The 19,264-nt window shown below is 39.3% G+C and overlaps 1 protein-coding gene across 1 annotated transcript in view; it reads left to right on the forward strand.

Annotated features, from left to right (window-relative positions):
* Window positions 1–17,410, forward strand: part of LOC119744857 (centrosomal protein 43-like) — a 17,784-nt gene extending 374 nt beyond the window's left edge. The window contains exons 2-15 of the mRNA XM_038221033.1: window positions 156–344; window positions 2,594–2,702; window positions 3,852–3,940; window positions 4,504–4,659; window positions 5,502–5,519; window positions 7,371–7,427; window positions 8,856–8,926; window positions 10,395–10,456; window positions 10,991–11,136; window positions 12,626–12,825; window positions 12,945–13,114; window positions 13,639–13,753; window positions 15,215–15,368; window positions 17,106–17,410. Coding sequence (XP_038076961.1) covers window positions 264–344; window positions 2,594–2,702; window positions 3,852–3,940; window positions 4,504–4,659; window positions 5,502–5,519; window positions 7,371–7,427; window positions 8,856–8,926; window positions 10,395–10,456; window positions 10,991–11,136; window positions 12,626–12,825; window positions 12,945–13,114; window positions 13,639–13,753; window positions 15,215–15,368; window positions 17,106–17,189 — 1,512 coding nt within the window. The 5' untranslated portion in view covers window positions 156–263 and the 3' untranslated portion in view covers window positions 17,190–17,410. The remainder of the gene's footprint in view (window positions 1–155; window positions 345–2,593; window positions 2,703–3,851; window positions 3,941–4,503; window positions 4,660–5,501; window positions 5,520–7,370; window positions 7,428–8,855; window positions 8,927–10,394; window positions 10,457–10,990; window positions 11,137–12,625; window positions 12,826–12,944; window positions 13,115–13,638; window positions 13,754–15,214; window positions 15,369–17,105) is intronic.
* Window positions 17,411–19,264: the final 1,854 nt, after the last annotated feature.

Below are 19,264 nucleotides of genomic sequence, written 5' to 3' on the forward strand. Positions count from 1 at the left end.
GTTTGTTTGCAAAAATTGCAAAGCAAAAGGGAAAAATCCTAATTTTTTCTTCAATGACTGACGAATGTACGAATTAGTTTATTCAGCAATGTTTGTGTTTATTGGTTGTGGATAAGTGAATTTATTATGAACACGATGCTTTTATTTAAACTCAGACTGTACTAGCCGCACAGGAATCAGTCGTTGGTACAGACTGACAAACCGGCCGGTATTTCAATTGTCGAGTGAGGGCGCGCTATACATTAACCGCAACATTTTCAACGATGTCTGCCGACGAAGATACCGAACTGAGGGATTTGGTGGCCCAAACCCTCGAAAGTAGCGGAGTTCTGGGGAAGATCAGGGTAATATTACTGTTCCATTATGTGCATTGTGTGTCCGTGTTTAATACTTAATATTCTCGTAAGAGATAAAATGTTGTCATGCATTGAAAACTGTTTACACAGACACAGTCATGACAGTGACAGACAAGTGCATGCAGTTTCCTTATGACAACAAGTCAACATTATGAGTATGACTTTATGTAGTCCGAGTAACTTGGACCTAACTTATCGCCTTTTTTAACATTTGGACATGGTCTGGCGATAGTCTAGACCATGTCCAAATGTTAAAAAAGGCGATAAGTTAGGTCCAAGTTACTCGGACTAGACTTTATGTAGGCCTAGTTTCTATTTTGTACTTTTCCTACCAAATGAAAGTTCATGATGCAAATACATACATAGAAACAATCTGTTGTTCATCAATAATCATAGAACTTTAGAAGGATGTAGCTGGAGTTACCCAGCCCTGAGCTTTATCATTGGGTTGTCTATAAGGGCTGGAGCGAATTTTTCTCGTAACTTGTAGTATTTGCAAAAAATTTTGGAAAATGTTCAATTTTGTCCCCGTTACACACTAATTGCAACGGCAACTCACCCCAAACTTGCCTGGAATAACCATTACACAGGTCCTTGAAGTAAAAAACGATCCACGATGAAGATTCAGCCTACAATTGCAGTGAAAACAGGAGGAATAACCGCTAACTTGACAACCTTGCTGGATTGGCCAGGACCGCCATTGGTTTGTGCACAAAAAAAATTGTGTACAATGAATGGCGGTCGATTAACAGGCACAGAGAGAGCGATCGCTGTCAACTACTCGGTTTTGCCGGCTGCGCTGGCTGTTGGCGCATGACGTCACGCGGAAGCGTAACACCCGATGACTGTTTCATGCACTATTGGTTGCGGTTCCAGTACCAAAGCTGTGATGCGAGTGGTAAACCTCATATTAGTGCATAAAACAGTCATCGGGTGTTACGCTTCCGCGTGACGTCATGCGCCAACAGCCAGCGCAGCCGGCCAAACCGAGTAGTTGACAGCGATCGCTCTCTCTGTGCCTGTTAATCGACCGCCATTCATTGTACACAATTTTTTTTGTGCACAAACCAATGGCGGTCCTGGCCAATCCAGCAAGGTTGTCAAGTTAGCGGTTATTCCTCCTGTTTTCACTGCAATTGTAGGCTGAATCTTCATCGTGGATCGTTTTTTACTTCAAGGACCTGTGTAATGGTTATTCCAGGCAAGTTTGGGGTGAGTTGCAGTTGCAATTAGTGTGTAACGGGGACAAAATTGAACATTTTCCAAATTTTTTTGCAAATACTACAAGTTACGAGAAAAATTCGCTCCAGCCCTTATAGACAACCCAATGATAAAGCTCAGGGCTGGGTAACTCCAGCTAAGAAGGATGGAAGTTTCCTGAGTGCATTCCGCATGACAGTATAATAACAATTAACATTATAAGTCATTAACATTCTGAATAAAATTCAAATTCGCCCATTTTTGTTAATGGAGATAATCAGCAATTCTTGTCTTTTCGCGGTGATTGTCATTTGTGTAGAAAAGTACAGCGTAGCTAGGCGGATACTGTCAACATGGTCGATGAGCTCAGTGTAGCAATGTGTAGGGCCCTCTTTACTTTTCATAAAATTAGAATCAAGGGTGGCTTTTTATCATCCCAAATGACTTTTAAAATCTAAAACAGACTTCTCAATGTTCTCTTAATTTCAATGACACCATTTTTTGTAATTTTGATCAGTTTCTTGTGGTAGAAAATGTGAATTTGTTACGTGTCTTATGGTTGGTGCCATGGGAATCAACGCAGTTTTGCTTGTTCAATTTGTGCGTCGCAGTGGTCCCATCTTTATATTCGTGTTGCATTTTGTCGTCTTCATTGTCGCTTTAAATAAATCTCAAAATTTCCCTAAAAAAAAGAAAAACCATGCCCTGTTTCTACTGCATGTACATGTACATACATGTAATGTCGCTAACTAGTTTGGTACAATGTAAAGTCCAATAAAAAAGTAGATTTTTGTTTCCTGTCGGAAACGGGGCCATACACTACATGATGGCCCTTTTTTGGCCTACATGTACTTCATTGCTTAAAATTTGAAAGAAAGAAGTTGTATCTGCACAGTAATTTAAAAAATGTAGTACTTGTTGCACAATTATACCAAAGCTACAATATGCAGAAACTTGAACCCCCATACTTGTACACATACATTCTGCATGATGTTGCCAGAAGTATAGGCCTACCTATTGTTTTCCTTTGACGTTAGGCTGAGCTGAGAGCAAGTGTCTTCCTCGCCCTTGAAGAGCAAGATGCTGTGCAGAACAAAACTCCCTTCATCAACCAGGAGCTGAAGAAATTCCTCACTACCAAGGAGGGTATGTTGGATTCCTAGAATGCCTTGAACTGGGAACGATGAAGTTAATCTGACAGTACCATAAGTGTTGTTGATCTGAGCAAAGGAAAGAATGCAAACACATCTATTTAAAAAAGTTAATACAATGTTAATATCAATGCAGACTGGGTTCTTAAGTGCTCAAAACGATGCAAAAGAAGACCAGGCCAACTTTACTCTCTCTTTAACCAGCAAATTTCTGCAAAACTGTTACTGGGCAAAAGAAAAGTTCCTCAGTATTTCACCAACAAAGTTTGAAGACTCAATTCAATTTTTAAAGGAGACTTTTCTTCAATATTTGGCAGTGGCTTGCACACGAGAGGGAAGTCAAATGATTTCAAAATGAGGCTAAAGACTAAACTTCTACATGTCCATCCATGGTCTAACTGTTTGACAAGACTGACTTCTTCATTCAGTGTCATTAGTCTGGTGCCTGACTAAGGAGAAATGTGTAGAAATAGTGACCTAGTACCCGACATCCTAGATATTTCTTTTGGCACAGTCAGCTGACAGTTGATTGATGCAGTACTGAAGAGATGTTGGACTGGTTGTTTCAGGTGTCAGTTAATTAACTTTTTATATATAGCGTCTACTTTTCCAGTGCTATGCAGTTCACTCAACACCCTGTGTACAAACCCTATGAGATTGGACTGAAAAATTCTAAGTGTTTTCTAAGAAAATGCTTGTATTTTCTCACTGCTCAAATTGACTTTGATGACATGAAATTGCTATCTGGGGGCTTGTTGGTCAATACAGAGGAAAATAAGTGAACTTCGTACATGTCGTATATGGAAATCTTTCCGCGAACTCTTTTTCAATTATGATACTGTATGCACATCTATGTTATTGTACAAATGCATGCTTGCTTTTGCAACAGTGCCAGTACAATAAAGGGAGTTAAAGTATTTGTTAGAGGGAACCAATTTCCAAAGAGATCATTTTCAGAAATTTAGGAAAGTTGGCAAATTTCTTTACATTCTCAGAAAATTTGCATTAATTTGTTGAGAACGATCAACTTTTTGGTGGGGGATACCAGAAGGATTGACTCATTACATCATGATAATACAACGGTTAAATATAGCACGTGAACATGCACTTTATCTATTTTATTGAATGTTTTATCTTTCAACAGGTGTTTTGGCAACCTCCCTGCTTCAGGAATTTTTAGAACTCTTCCATTTGGACTTCACACTTGCCGTCTTCAACCCGGAAACAAATTTTGTAAGTTTGTTTATCAGGATCCGAAATGGTTCATTGAGCTCATGGAATATTGCAAGCACTGATGATCTGATACACCGTGCCCTCTGGAGACGTGCACACAATAGGGAACAAAAGATTGTATACGTCTCCACAGGGCAATTTCTATAAATGAATGTCTCCACAAGGTTTTCACGAAATAGATATACGGATTTTACTCAAAAACTAGGAATTTCCAAGGTTTGGTTGATCGGTCGCAAATGGCAGAGTTTTAGAAAAGGGATATTAAGTCCGAATTTCAGCCAAGGAAATTAATTCTGGTTAAAATAAGAGCATTTTGAAACTTCACTTCCAAACTCGAAAACTTTACTACACGAGAACAAAGAAATGTCTCCACAAGGATACAAATTTCAGTATGGGTGAGCCTGTACATTGTATATCTAGTATGAAAAGTTTTCATGATGATCCCTTACTCATTTCATTTGACTCGGCGGTAAAATATACTGCTCCAGGGATCACCTCAAAGACCAAGCTTGCATTGCTTTATCACCAGAGCAGTCAATAATGTTCATATTTATTTTGTTCAGGGGGAGAAATACGAAGGTAGGGACAGTCTCGCCAAGGACCTTGGCCTGGTGGACTCGGAGAAGACAAGAGGCAAGCCCCTCCTGTGTGAGTTGCTACGACGAGCCAATGAACAGTCTAGTAGGTCAGGCCTACAGCGATCACACTCCAATGCAGAGGTATGTCCATTGCTTGCACTTAAGTATTCATTCAAGTAAAAATCCTTAAGTATTCTTTGGTTTGGAAGTTAGGAATGCACTCTGATGATGAACGTGATTGGACACTGCCATTATATGGCATCATAATACCTTGTTTAATAAACTTGGACGAAAGAGTTTCTCCGATTTGAAAATTTGAGGATACATGTAGATAAGATCCTGAAGCACATCATTTGCACATCTTAAGAACTCAGTGAATACATGTACATGCACATCAAACAATGGCATCATAATGCATATTGTATCATTACCTCATTATCATGACAAAAAAAGGTGTTTTTATTTTCTTAGATCCCAAAATAAACTTTAACTTTTCACAATGATTTTGTATCTAGGAGTTTTAACATAAGACAAATAGTAGGGCCCAGATATCATCTTTAACCCTCCTATGCAAACATACATTCTGTGCCAAGTAGTCCTTTCAGTCAAAATCAAACAAGTGACTGTTTTCAACAGTTAAGAATTCCCAGCCTACATAAAGCAGGATTGACTGACTGGGACTGTTTAAGTAACTTGATACAGCTATGCTTTGACTCCCGGTGAGTGATAAAACAGTTGTGACCACAACTTGCCTGCTTTGTCCGTTGACCCAGTTTGACTACATGTAGTCACAGTGCTTGCATAACATATGATCTGACTGCTGGTGACTAGCCTTTGTTAAAAGTATAGCAGGGGAAAGTGGAAGTGACTTTTGACTGTCCGTGACTGTTTGAATAGCTGGAGGGTTAAAGGACAGTGTACGATGTACTTTCTTAAAGTTGTGAATGATCCATGTCTTATTCTTGCTTCCTTTTCTTACACAGGATATTAACATACCAAAGGTAGATGTGCCGTAGTTTTCTTTCATGCTTTACATTTTTAACATCATATTACTTTTATAGATATACATATTGCTTTTGTAGTTCTATCTTAGATAAAGCAGGACTTGAACATTTTGTGCGTATCACACTTTCCATATCTGCCTTTTGGACATTAACTCTTTCAGTGCCAAACTCGTACATGTACATGTACAAGGTATATTTGTTAGTACAAAAGCGCCAACCTCGTACATGTACGAGGTAATGTTCGTAAATGTTCGTACTTAAAATTGCCAAACCTCGTACATGTACGAGGTAGAGTAAATATGTTATCAAAAAGGGGCGCTCTCGCTCTTTCTAATGGTACCATTTTCATGCATGTACGACCTGTATTTATTTTTTCATTCAAGTTCTTGCGAGAGGGCGCAGCACTAAATCTCGTATTTTCTGCAAAAAGTGCGAAATTCCCCTGTGTTCAGGCCAGTGTTTCAGGGTATATCACTATGTTTGTGACTACTTTTGACCTTCCAATATATCAAGAATATACCAGAGAGCAACAACAACAAATTTAGTGCGTGAAACTTATTTACTTTTTTTTTTACAGAATTTCGAACAATTAACAAAAAAGCTCGAAGTTGGGCACTTTAGGGTTAAACTTTTCAAATTTCGCGGGCACTGAAAGAGTTAAGAACTAATCACTTTGATCATTTGACATGCTATCACTCTTGAACCATGTACGGAGCACCTACGTAAATAATATTTTATGCAATTATAACTTTTTGTTCACATTAATCTGTTCTCCCATTTGAGATTTTTTCTATGTTATTTTCAGCTGATTTTTTTCAGGCTTGGGTTCTCCACCTCCTTTAACCCCCCCCCCCCTTCCCCCAGTTTACAGTAACTCATTTGAGAAAAGGTTAAATCTGTCCTGTTTTTTAACAAATTAAAATTGTAAAGTACATGTATAAACACGTTTTTATTTTCACATTACAAGGATGCACACTAACAAGAAATTCTGTACAGAATTATTAATGGATTAATTCTTATTGTCTGCATGTGAGCATGTTGGGTGTTTGTGTGTGTTTTTTTGTTATTTTGTTTGGGACCTGTTTTGGTTTAACATCTTTTCGGACCAAATATCTGTAGTTTTAGATGTTGTAATAAAACCTGACATTGCATGAAATTTCTTAGTGGAACATCCCAAAAGGATGCCTGAATGCATGGACAATTTAGGTAGACTTCAGAGGAATAGGCTTAGGGCAAAAACCTTTAATTTTTCTTTCTTTCCATTTTGTTATTTTCTTTTTCAGGATTTTTACGCCTTCAAGCGTGTGTTACGAACACAAAAAGTATTCAGGCTTAACTTCAAAGTACTGTGGAAACTTTATAATGGGAAAAAAATCGATCTATATAAACATTTTGATTGTTACAGTCATTTTTCCAATAAAAAAATTAGGGTAGGGGCTGTCAGAATAGGGTAGGTACTAGGTAGGGAAACCGGAAGCAGAACTATTTTTTATTTTTGGCCTTGGTGCAGCACGTTGTTGCAGCTAGTAAATGTAAAAACTTGATCAACAAGTTTTGAATATTCGGTCAAATGCAGCTTTGAATAATTTATTCGGAAATGGACAGCCCTATTCAGCTTACATGTCAACATGATGGAACTTGATATTTTCTACATTGAATAAGTACTTTTTGACTGACATCAACAATTATGTGCTTGATGTTTCTTCATTTTCATTGCATGCATTTTTTGTGTAAAAAACAAGGAAATAATACTATACTTGACTATAAATGAGCTTCCAATTTCAATTTTTCAACGGAATGACTTTGGAATTGTTGTTTATTTATCGGAATCAATCTTTATTCCAACAGGATCTGACAGCAGTTCAAATAGCTGATGCCAAACAGAAGTTTGATTTTTACGATGCAGTAAGTATGTTACAACGATCCTTTTCTCCTGGATTACTTTGCATCCAAGTTAAGTAACTGTTAAAATCATCAGCGGGTGACCATTTCAAAATTGATGTTGGTTCGAGGCTAAGGATTGTCACATTTATAAGCCATTGTTGCCACAGTGGCTGTTAATCCATGGCCAGCGTTTTCAAACACATTTTGTAATTGGCTTCATTCATGTCATTGATTGAGATCAGGGGTGTGTTCTACTCAAACAAATATTGCCAACCTTCGCAATTTTTTTGCCCATAACCAATGAGAAATCATTGGCAACGTTTTGTATTGGTTGCATTTATAAGCAACAACTTCTGAACATCGTTGGTACCGGTAGCAAAATGTCATGAGTTTTCTTCTCTGTGGACAAATCTAGCGGCAGCCATTTTCTGCGGCGGCACCAGGCTCGTATGAGTCGCGCTCAGGTAGTACGGATGCACTCCGGGCTCCTTCGACGAATGGGAATTCCAAAATGCGCGTGCGTCTCGTTCGGCCATGGACAGCTGCACTTGGAGTGGAATGTGTATACGTGCAGGCATTCGGCCGTTGTCTATGAATGAATGTGGATATGCAATAGGAATGCTGCTATAGCAGTCCCCCGGTTTATCGGCTTTCATCCAGCTACGTCTATAGCCCCCACCCGGTGTCAAAGGGTTAAAAACGCGTGCAGCATGCGCATGAGCGTGACACCACTGCAGTGAAAGCTTCTAATTCTGGTGGCCGGATTCCACTTAATGTTATTCGTCACACTCACTGTAGCATGTGGTACCCATGTACATGTATGGCTACATGTTTCCACCCTGGTGGCTGCTTTGAATTCCTTGATTGATATCTGACTCGGGTCATATCTGAGACAATCAGCAATTGGATTAATAGACTTATCCCTTTACCAGATTTATAAGTCATTGCGCATTCATTTATAATACTGAGGTTGCATAACTTTCTCCCACAGGTGGAACGCATGCACTTAGTGCCCTTTGACTAATAGGCAGTGTTGTATTCATAAGATGGAATTTTGCATCGGGGTGACGTAAATCAAATAAGGTTTTGCCCTTCACCGACGTTTCTGGTGCCCTCAGGCAGTGTTGTAGTCCATCACAAGTCCTTTCATAAGTCAAGTCACAAGTAACGGAATGAACAATGACAAAGAAATGCTTTTGTACCACTTCATTTGAATAGTGACTTTACTTGACACTGAAGGACTTGTGATGGATTTGTGATGGACTTGCAGGGACTTGTGATGGACTCGACTACAACATTGGGTTTTAAATTGCACATGCGCCTGAAATTAAGAATGCATTGAGCATGCACTGAAATTGGCACCATCTCAATAGTGGCGCACATTAGATTAGTCTGTAGACACAACCATTGGCGAGTTTTATTGACTGGTTCCTTTTATTCTGTGTGCAGGACAAGAGTGGTTCCATCGACAAGGATGAGCTTCGCAATCTTTTCATTGACATGTTTCCCCATTTTCACAGGTAAGAGTTTATAAATATTACTTAAAGATATAGTCCATAATTTGTAACTTTGTGCTCAAAATCTTAAGAAGGGTGCTGAACAACTAACCTGATGAAGTTTCAGCTCAGCTTCAGCTGTATATTTCGAGAAAAACAACATTCTAGCAACTCGATTTCAAATCAAAAGTTGCTGAATCATGTTTTGAATTTGGCCTGAATTCAGTGTCCGAGACACGTTCTCACTGAGCCGATCGCGGCTACGCGATGTCGCGCACCGATGTGACGAATTATAGCAACCGCGCGTCCGTGTTCGTCGTATCAACGCTTGCGCGCATTTCGCCGAATATTAAAACGAACTACTAACAAAAATTTCCAACAGTTCTTCTTAAGATGCACCGTTGGAAAGGCCTTCTTTTGATGATTTCTTCAAAATGACAGCTCATTGCCAGAAAAAAGTAATTTCGCAGGGAGTTTAGTCCCCTTACTATCTTTCAACCAAGTATGTTTTGCAACAATAATTGCGCCAGTTACTTTTTGGATAGCTGCAAATGATGGACTGTAGCTTTAATCTTGAGCAGAAACTAGCTTTTGTGTCTTTCATTGTCGGGCCTTATCTGCGGTCACACAGCAGCAGTTGTTCCTAGTTCTCCGTTGTTGTACCCATTTGGTAGGCAATCGGCTCTCCTCAACAAGACTTTGACCGTCTTACTTTTTCAACAACTACTTAGCCTTGGTCAATGCTCTCGTCGTTATTCGTCCCGTACGCGGTCAATCGTCGGCATATATCCTCACGCGCTATGCACATGCATTTAAAAATACAGCGCGAACAGCGACCTCACGCGGCCACTATTTTTATGCAAATCAGTTGGAGACGATCTCGAGCCTTGGTTCAATCGTCAGCCAAAGCTTATGTTTTTCTTTACTTTGCGCTAGATTTCCAGCGCACGACCTCGTACCTCGTATGCGAATACAGATAATGTAGGCGGGGCTAATATGTGGAGTGTCCAATCACACCTTGGTAAATCCGGACGTCATCAAATTATTTGCAGCTATTTCGCCTTTTGCGGACGTGACAGGAACCACAGTTTTTGTGCATTGGTGCCGTGTGCAGAGACACACAATGTGTACGTGTATGGATTATGTACGGTGCCACATTTCACTATGCAAGTTTCCACGCAACGATCGACCAATAAGAAAACGACATTTAAGGTCAGCTAAGGCTATTAACATAATGAGCACCACCCCCAAAACCTCACATGGATGATTGAACCAAGGCTCGAGATCGTCTCCAACTGATTTGCATAAAAATAGTGGCCGCGTGAGGTCGCTGTTCGCGCTGTATTTTTACATGCATGTGCATAGCGCGTGAGGATATATGCCGACGATTGACCGCGTACGGGACGAATAACGACGAGAGCATTGACCAAGGCTAACAACTACTTTAATCATGTTGAAAATTAATATTTATGCAAACTAATTTTATTTTCAGGAACATGTTGGAGCGCTACGTGAATGATGAATTTAGAGCTGGCGACAAAGACTTCAGCAGTGGTGAGAACAACTATGTTTCTATAAATTTAGGGTCCAAAGTGTGACATTCTTCCTGTCCCTGTTACCTCTGAGCTTTGTTATTTGTCATTCAAGGATCATTAAAATGACTTCAAACTAATTGTTATCTGTTTGCAAGGTAGTTTGCTCGATATATGTAACCAGTCTTTGAGCAAAAAAGTATTAAGTAGTACAATCAGAATTTACAAAGTCATGCTTGTAACAGGGACATGAAAAAGTAGAACCCCAAATTTATAGATTGACTCTGATGCGTCTTTCTTTACAATGAAGACCAAAAGTTCATCTTTTCTTTTACTTAATAAAAATTAATATTGAATATCATTCAAAATTGCAACTTCTATTCATTACCAACTGTATGTCCATGTTGGTAGTCAATATTAGTGCATAGTTGACTGGCTGTTTCCTTTTTTTTCTTCCCTGGATTGTTAAAATGTTATTATTGTTATGATATATTAGCTCATCTTCATACCTTAATGAAATGTAATATAAATCATGTTTTACCTCTTTGCCACATAGGCATTGACTTTGATGAGTTCCTGGGCATGTATCGCCGGCTGTTTGTGGTCTGTCGTTCGGTCGTCTCCAGTGATGTTGCCGACATCAGTCCCCAGTCCCAGAGAAGACTGAGTGATTCCATGAAGCACAGTGTCAACTTGAAACCGGTAGGATAGCTTGCGCGTCGGCAAAATTAAAAAGTTTTTTTTTTTCAGTGTAGATGATATCTCAAAACCGCCAAACTCACTGGTTTGACTGGAATCCTGCTGCTGCACAATTTTAAAGTGTTTTTAGATGGAGTTACGTTCGAGTATAAGGTTTATGTGGCCTCTCTGGGCTCCCATATATTTTGCACTATTTGCAGTCATCAGCCGACATTTGAAGAAAAAAAAAGTAAAAGAAAAAAAAAAATCTAAAATTAATGTGGCCTGACGTTGCGAACTTAGCAAGTTCTTCTTCAGAGGCTAAAACAGATTTTTGTTTTTAGCCTCTGAAGAAGAACTTGCTAAGTTCGCAACGTCAGGCCACATTAATTTTTAGATTTATATATTTCAGGTCCATCCAGTCAGTAAGCAGTTTGCAGCAGTCTTACTTTTTTTCAGAAAAAAAAAAAGCCGCGTCGCCGCACCACTTTGGGGCAAGTTCCACACCAGAAACTGAAGACTTTTTTTTTTGGCCTTAGGCCATGTGGTCAAATTTGAGTGGCCAACAAGTCTATTTATGTAATTTCTTATTTTAACTGGGTAGCCCATTCGGTGGAATCCACTGGTCTCCCATGGGGCCCAGTTAAGAGAAGACAGTGTGAAGAAATCACAGGAAAAACCCAGAAGAATATTCTGAGGAAACCCACGGAATCAAGTAGGGACTGAAAACCCAATCCACATGTTGGCCCAGGCGGGATTCAAACCTAGGTCACAGCGGTGGAAGGCGAGGAAAGTACCGTTACACCAACCTGCCTCCCCAGGTTGACTTGCTAAAGTTCAGGTTGCCTCCTTAGGTGTGTGGTACAGACATTTGTTTCCGTGTTTAATTTCTTCACCTTTGTTAAATTTTATGTATATATTTGTACGTAAGTGCAGCCTTTGCTTGTTATCAGAGTTATTTTAAATATAAATCATGTGTAGTTTAATACAGATACACGTGTTTTGAATTGGAATTTTAAAATTTCAGCTTTTATTCAAACAAATCAGGCATTTTCAAATTAGTTGAGTTGAGAAATTTAAAACTGACATTTTAATTTTATGTCGGAAATGTCACTGAGCTTTGTCTTTGAAAGCTTGAGATGTGATACAATATACATGTACATGTATATGTCGTCACGTCAATGCAACAAGGTCGTAATCCATTCTGCAACAAAGTCGTATCTCGTGCGAATACGCTCCGTGTAACAAGGTCGTATTTCGACGTCTATTGACTTTGTTTGTACATCCGGGTTTCTTTTAAGTGAGATACGACCTTTTTACATTCTGAAACGCGCGTTTCTGGTATGGCCCACTTTAAGAGATATGACCTTGTTGCACGGACACAACGATATGTACATGATAATATTAATTAATTTATGCTTGGCGAACTTGTATGTCTGTATGTTGATAAGAAACATGTCATGTCTTAATTGTGATGTACTGACTATCAGAACCCTGGCACTTCTCACCCTAGATAACAGCAAGGCAGAACAACAGCTCCAACGAAACCGACAGCTCAGCTCCGCAGAGTCACTCAGCCATGAAGGAGAAAACAGACACGAACAAACAAATGAAAGGTCGTCAGAGGTCACTATCTGCAGGGAGTGATGTCAGTGAGGACTCGTTCTTTGACGACATACCAGCACCGAGTAGAAAACCACTAACATTTAGCAGGTTGGGTTTCTTTTATTATTATTATTTTTTTTTTTTTTTTCATTTTTATCTGCTTGTATATATTCGAGCTTTTGAAAATTTTGACAATTTTTTTTTCATTTCTGGTTTTTGTATTTTAGCATGAAGACAAAGAAGGAGAGTCCACCTCAGTCCCCTCCGAAAACCCCACCCCCAAAATCTCCCGGGAGTGGTATGAGCTCCCTTTTCAATGCCCCACCACTCGCAGGAAAGAGTGGGATGGGCTCATTAGCTGGGGCTCCACCATTACCGGGAAAGGGTGGGCCAAGAGGTAGGCAAAGCAGGGTGAAGTCAATTGTATTGATTGTCATTGAATTAGTTCCTCACTATTAAAAACAATATCTTTTAGGGGAAAACAAGCAAACTGTACTGAATGAAACTTTCACAAAACATGCATAAAACAAGCAGCCAACATCACCAAACAATCGTCAATTTTAGTTTCAAATTAACCACTTTGCACCAACATTTTTTGACATTGACTGACCCAGGCGCGGGATTGTTTTTCACGAACCTCGATGCCAGACGGGTTCAGGTCATCATCTGCGGGTAGCACACCCTGATATTTCCTGCCTCGCTCGCTGCGAGTGGGTTGCAGACAGATATTTCCGGCCTCGCTTGTTGCGTGTGTATCCGTCATCTGTTCCGAATACCGCAAAACCTTTGCGTGTATACACGTCATCCGACGTGAACTGGTTAAGAAGACTGTATCAACCACAAAATTCAAACTACAATCTCCCAGAAGTTGTTTCCGTTTGCGTGTGTCAAGTGTCGTTGCGTTGTATATTTGTTTTGTAGATACTTCCAGTCCGGATTGGAAAGATCTGAAAGCCTTGGACAACAAGCTAGACAAGTTAAGTTTTGATGTGTCCAAGAGTGAGGCAAGTGAGGACTATGAGGATGACTTCCAGAGGTAAGGAGATGACCCTGCCATGTTTATCCCCCTGGCTTGTAAGCCATACAGGGGGATATTGCGATTTCGTATTCCTTCTGTACAAGCATTACATTAACTGTGTGGACTTCCGAACAAAAGAGGTCCACATAAACCAGGTAGCAGCGACATTGTGTGGACTTGCCCACGTTCACACAGTGTTTCCCCCTCTCTGGAAAACAGGTTTAGAGGCATTATTGGGTTAGGTTTTCTGTGGCAAAATGAAGAGAAACACCAAAGGGAATCATAGAAACAAATTTGGGTTGAAAGAGTTTTCACAGTGTGAGAAAAATGATTTTTTTTTCACAGGTTTTTCTTAACTACACGAAAACAAAAGAATGTCCGCACTAAGTTTGTAACATAAACATGTCTGTGTGTCCGTGTGTGTGTGCGTGCAGTACTAACTGCAGAATTGAGCCAGCCAGTTTTGGTAAGGTTCACTGTACGTTCAGTCATCAATCTCAACCAAACTTGATATGTGGTTATTGCTCATGGTATCTGGGGTGTGTTTTGGCGGTTATAACCAAGAATTGGTTCGGTTGTTTCTTGTCTGAATTTCTGCGGGAATTTTAAATGGACGAGAATAACTCACGGTAATGCAATACTCAAACCCCCAAAACCGTTCGCCAAAGAGAAACAACAGAACTAATTCTTGGTTATGATCGCCAAAACACACCCCTGGTAAAGTGATTAGACTCGGGCACCTTCACAGGCCTTGGTCTTAGGTAGCCAATGATTTATGTAAATGAAAAATGAAATGAAATGTAGCACAGCTGTCCACCCATTTCTTTGCTAATCCCTATTGCTAGTTATGACACATTTCATTTTGGTTAGGTACGCTGAAAATTGTCCTTACTAACTGCCTATATACAAACTGCCAGCATGCCAGGGGGATCGCGCAATTTTTACTTGCAGTATTTTTTGTTTCTGCGACCAAGTATAGTCATTGGCCATTCAAGGAATGAGTCATTTGTCAAGCAAATGATGTTGGACGTTCCTTCCCTGTAAATGATCATTCAAAACCATGAGTTGAAAAGAAATAATTTGGATTGATAAGTTGGATTGATAAAACAAAATAAAACTTTCATGTTTTTGGTAAAGAAAAAAGAGTTGGGAAGGGAAAAGAAAGGAAAGCACTCGCCACAAATCACTCCAATTTTGCCTTCATTACAGAATTTTATAAATCTACTCAAAATCTTGCCGTGAGGTTGATGACCATACCTTTGAACAAAAGTATTTTTTATCCCTAATGTCCGAAGGGCTCTTTGGGGGTCAAGTACCAAATACCACAACATGTGTTGTGCACACTTGTATGGAAAGAAATGCATACTACAGGTTACTACTCAGTAGTATTTTGTAGCTTTAGGTACGTGAGGTCAGGGTTAAAAGAAATTAGCCCATAGTTCAGAAGAAAAAAATATCATTTTTGTTTCTTGTGTGTAGTTCTCAAGACAGTCAGAGCCAGGCCCACACTGCCGGGAACAAGAGCCAGAAGAGCAATGAAGCAAACAGCGTCAGCGAAGAAATCAGTGAAGAAATACAAGATGACTTTGACATCTCGGGAGATGACGACTTTCTCGCAAGCAGTCAAGACAAGGTAGTAAAAACGTTAGGTCTGTTCTGAGTCAACGTGGCTCATCAGGATTGCATTTATTTCTGGTGTACACGGCACGAAATGACATACAAGTAATTGTTTTTCTTTGGATGGGATGCCAGCCCATCGCAAGTTACTCCCCAGCTAATGCTGGTACCCATTTATACTCCTGGGTGGAGAGAGAGGCAAGTACGGGTAAAGTGGCTTGCCCAAGGTCACAACACATGGCCAGTAGCAGGATTTGAACCCCTAACCCTCTGATCATGAGTCACAAACCCTTACCACTAGGCCATACCCCCAATCTAGAAAATAATCAGCATAAAAGTTCGCCAGAATTGGAGGGGTTTGCTGTGGTTATTTTTCTGCTTTCAGTGGTTCATTGTTGTTTCAGTATGTGACAGTAAGACACTGCCACACTTTATGCACAAATATTTTTAATACGCGGAACTTTGGGTTTACAACTTGAATAGAAAACCCTAATCTGAAGAGTGTGTTCCTAAAGGAACATCACAGCAACAGCGCCCTCAAGTGTCATGAAAAGCATGAAACATTTGAAATGAGAACTTTGCAAAATTTTTAACAAAAAAAAGGATGTCTCATAGTTTTTATATATTTCTGAGGAATTGATATTTGCTACAAATATATTCCAGTGCAAAAATTTAAGCTAATCTCCCAGACAACTGAGGCCTGTTAATTCATTAACACAAGATCGCATTTTCCATTATTAGTATGAACTAAGCATGTGGTCAATAACTCCGGGCATTATAAGTGCATCCGTAAAGAAACAAATGCCATCGAGATGCCAAATGTGACACGGAAGGAAGGTCAAGTTTTCCAGACGGCTGAACAGAATCAATTTATCACCATATAAAAGGTGCTGCATGTGATATGCATATATTGCAAATCATATATGTGACCCGCTCCACAAAAATGAGTCTGTTGTGGCAAAACTGTGGCTTAACTACATTAATAAACTGGGAATGAAATAAGCTTTCATTTGGTATATCACGGACCTCTCTAGGACGTTTGGTTGCACTGTTGTGCCTTTTTTAATTCTGTCAAGTTTTTGCAAAGTAAGAAATGTCTCAATGAAGAAAAAAGGGTTTAAAAATTACAAATACACTGTAACTAACCAAGAAAAGCACCAAAAATCATAAATTTGTTAGTCTTTTTCTTACAATATTTAAATTTCTGTGTAAGATATCTGAACTAAAACTATCAAACAACCAAAATAAAACAAAAACAAAAAATCCAAATTTTGAGCAAATTTTCACTGTTTCCATTTAAAAGTGGTAAAAGCTGGAATTCAAGCTATGCGACATCAGACTCATTTTTGCAGAGCGGGTCACATATATGCTTCATTTGAGGCTTCTTGGAGCATGAAGGTGTTACACATATGGTTGCCATATTTATATTTGATTTGAACCGTACGGTTTTATATATGCGTTACTAAGTACACCAATATTTTATCTCAAGACAGACACACATGTATAAACTTTTGAGAATTGAAGTTTCTAGTTCCATGTTTATAAAACTTGTATTGAATAAATAAAAATAGCAAATTATCAAATAAACCATAAAAGTATATGTGTTGTACGGGTTGCTAAATTCCACAAGAAGATTATATTTTTTATCAATTAGTGCAAAATTTGCACGCTCAAACTATATAATGAGCTGGTGTCTGCCGCTGTGTAACAGTTTTGAGTAATTTTTCTCCATCTGTTTCTTTCATCTGTTCAGTTAGACGAGTTGACCACTGACCGATCAGTCTCCCAAATCAGCGGTCGATTTGACTACATTGAGGACGCCCAATTGGAATTTTAAAATGGTGAGAGGTTGTCGGCGTGTCACCCCAGAATGTTATCAGCGAACGTGATACTCCAGTCCCCCATTTCTAGCTCAGGCGAAACAAGCAGAACAAATTATAGATGCTGTGCATGTCAAAATTGTGTGGTAAGTTGGAAACTGGTCCACTGAACACACAATCTGTTGGACTGGAAATGTAAGTAAGTAAATTTGGTTCTGTGCCAGTATGGCCCATCAGGCCGGCTTTTATCTCCGGTTTCAGTGGCATGAAACGACTGAGAATATGTGATGCGATCAGGCTACATGAGTCGTTTGTCGGGAATTTTCATTTGGAGATTCAGGCCAAAAAAGGATCACTTCATCACATCACTTCATCGCATTCCTTGGTGTTCTGACTTCCGTAATTTTTTAACTAAAGATGGTACCCACATGCGGTTTTCACAGCAGTAATACTAAGATTGTGCTCTAAAAAAAAAAAGACCAGGGTCGACAAACGACTCATTTAGCTTGATCGCATCACATATTTCTATTCCCCCTGCATGGCATGCCAATCCATCACAGGTTACTCCCCAGCTAATGCCGGTACCCATTTATACTCCTGGGTAGAGAGAGGCAAGTGGGGATGAAGTGGCTTGCCCAAGGACACAACGTATGGCCAGCAGCTGGATTCGAGCCCCTGACCCTCTGATCATGAGTCACGAACCCTAACCACTAGGCCACACTTCCCCAAAATGGTCTGGAAATTCAAGTACCCTGAATGTTTGCCATCAGTGTCAAAATCTGTATTTTTTTTTCATGATTTGCCAAACACTAGAAATGGTACCAACAGCTTTTAGGTGACCCATTACCTAAAATTCTAGAGTTCAGAACTTCCTCTGTTGAAGGCCAATGCAATGTAAATTTTTTAATGCAATCTTTGAAAATGAACTTTGTGTCCCATTTAACCTTATTTTCAATTTTCGTTTTGATATTTTCAAGGGTGTTGTTTTTTTTATGCTAAATGTTTGCGGATTTACATATTCATGAGCAAAAGTGTGATGTCATTTCAGGCAGAAACCTCAAATGTTACAGCTATTTCAGCACCAAAAGTTGCCAACATTTTGGATATTTTGCGGTTGTATATTTCCGTGTCTTTGGAGGTTCGCTGTTGTGTTAGTACATGGCAGTAAGCCAATGAGCAAACATGTCTCGCAAATGTTTTCAATGAGCAAATTTGTGGGTCACAATTTCAACAGAAAATCTCGAAACTCAACAGTATCCTCCTAAAGTGACATCACAGCAATAGCGCCCTCAGTTGTTCTGAAAGTATGGACAATTTTAAAAGTTTAAAGAGGGGCATTTTTCAATAATTTTAACAAAAAAGGATTGTCAAACAGTTTTTAAACATTTAAGAGGAGTAAAAAAGTTGCACAAAATATGTGCCTGAAAAAATTCACTATATAGACCCTTTAAGTGTATATTGCTTGCAAGGCGATATTTAGATGAACTGTTCCTTGATACGTGTATATATGTATATTAGTAAAACCTGATATAAACTGCTGGGTACTTTGTGAGACTTCCATATTGACCAATATGGTTGAATGTTTTCCATTGTGCAGAGAGAGCAAGTTGATCAAATAAGATTTTTTTATATATTAAAAAATGCAGTTGTTAAATATCCCGTTGGTTAAATCCTCAGAAATGACTCTTTAAGCCTAACAGAACTCAACCCATCAAACCCCAACGGCATGTTTTGTAGGAATCTGTCGGGATGGGTACAGCACCCCTAAACTGACAGTCTTTTACATAGGGTTGGCACACCTCCAGAATCAAAGTCAGAAATATGTGTGTGCAGTTTCCCATATGGTGCTGGAATTTGCCAGGACGGGTATGGTTCCTAGGAAATCATGCTGGGGAGTTGGGGTTAATGGCAAAACGGGAGGAATTTCCACTTGAAATGCCAAATTGATGATCGGGGTTACTGTTTTATCATACCAGGATGGCTTTACCATGACTTATGAATAATCTGAAATATGCTTAATAAAAAATGAAATTAGGAAGTGTACATTCTCCAACATTTTCAGCAAAGCTTCTCACATCAAACTCTTTAGACA

Source organism: Patiria miniata, unplaced genomic scaffold (assembly GCF_015706575.1).
Source record: "Patiria miniata isolate m_02_andy unplaced genomic scaffold, ASM1570657v1 HiC_scaffold_7, whole genome shotgun sequence".
Classification (NCBI taxonomy): Eukaryota; Metazoa; Echinodermata; class Asteroidea; order Valvatida; family Asterinidae; genus Patiria; species Patiria miniata.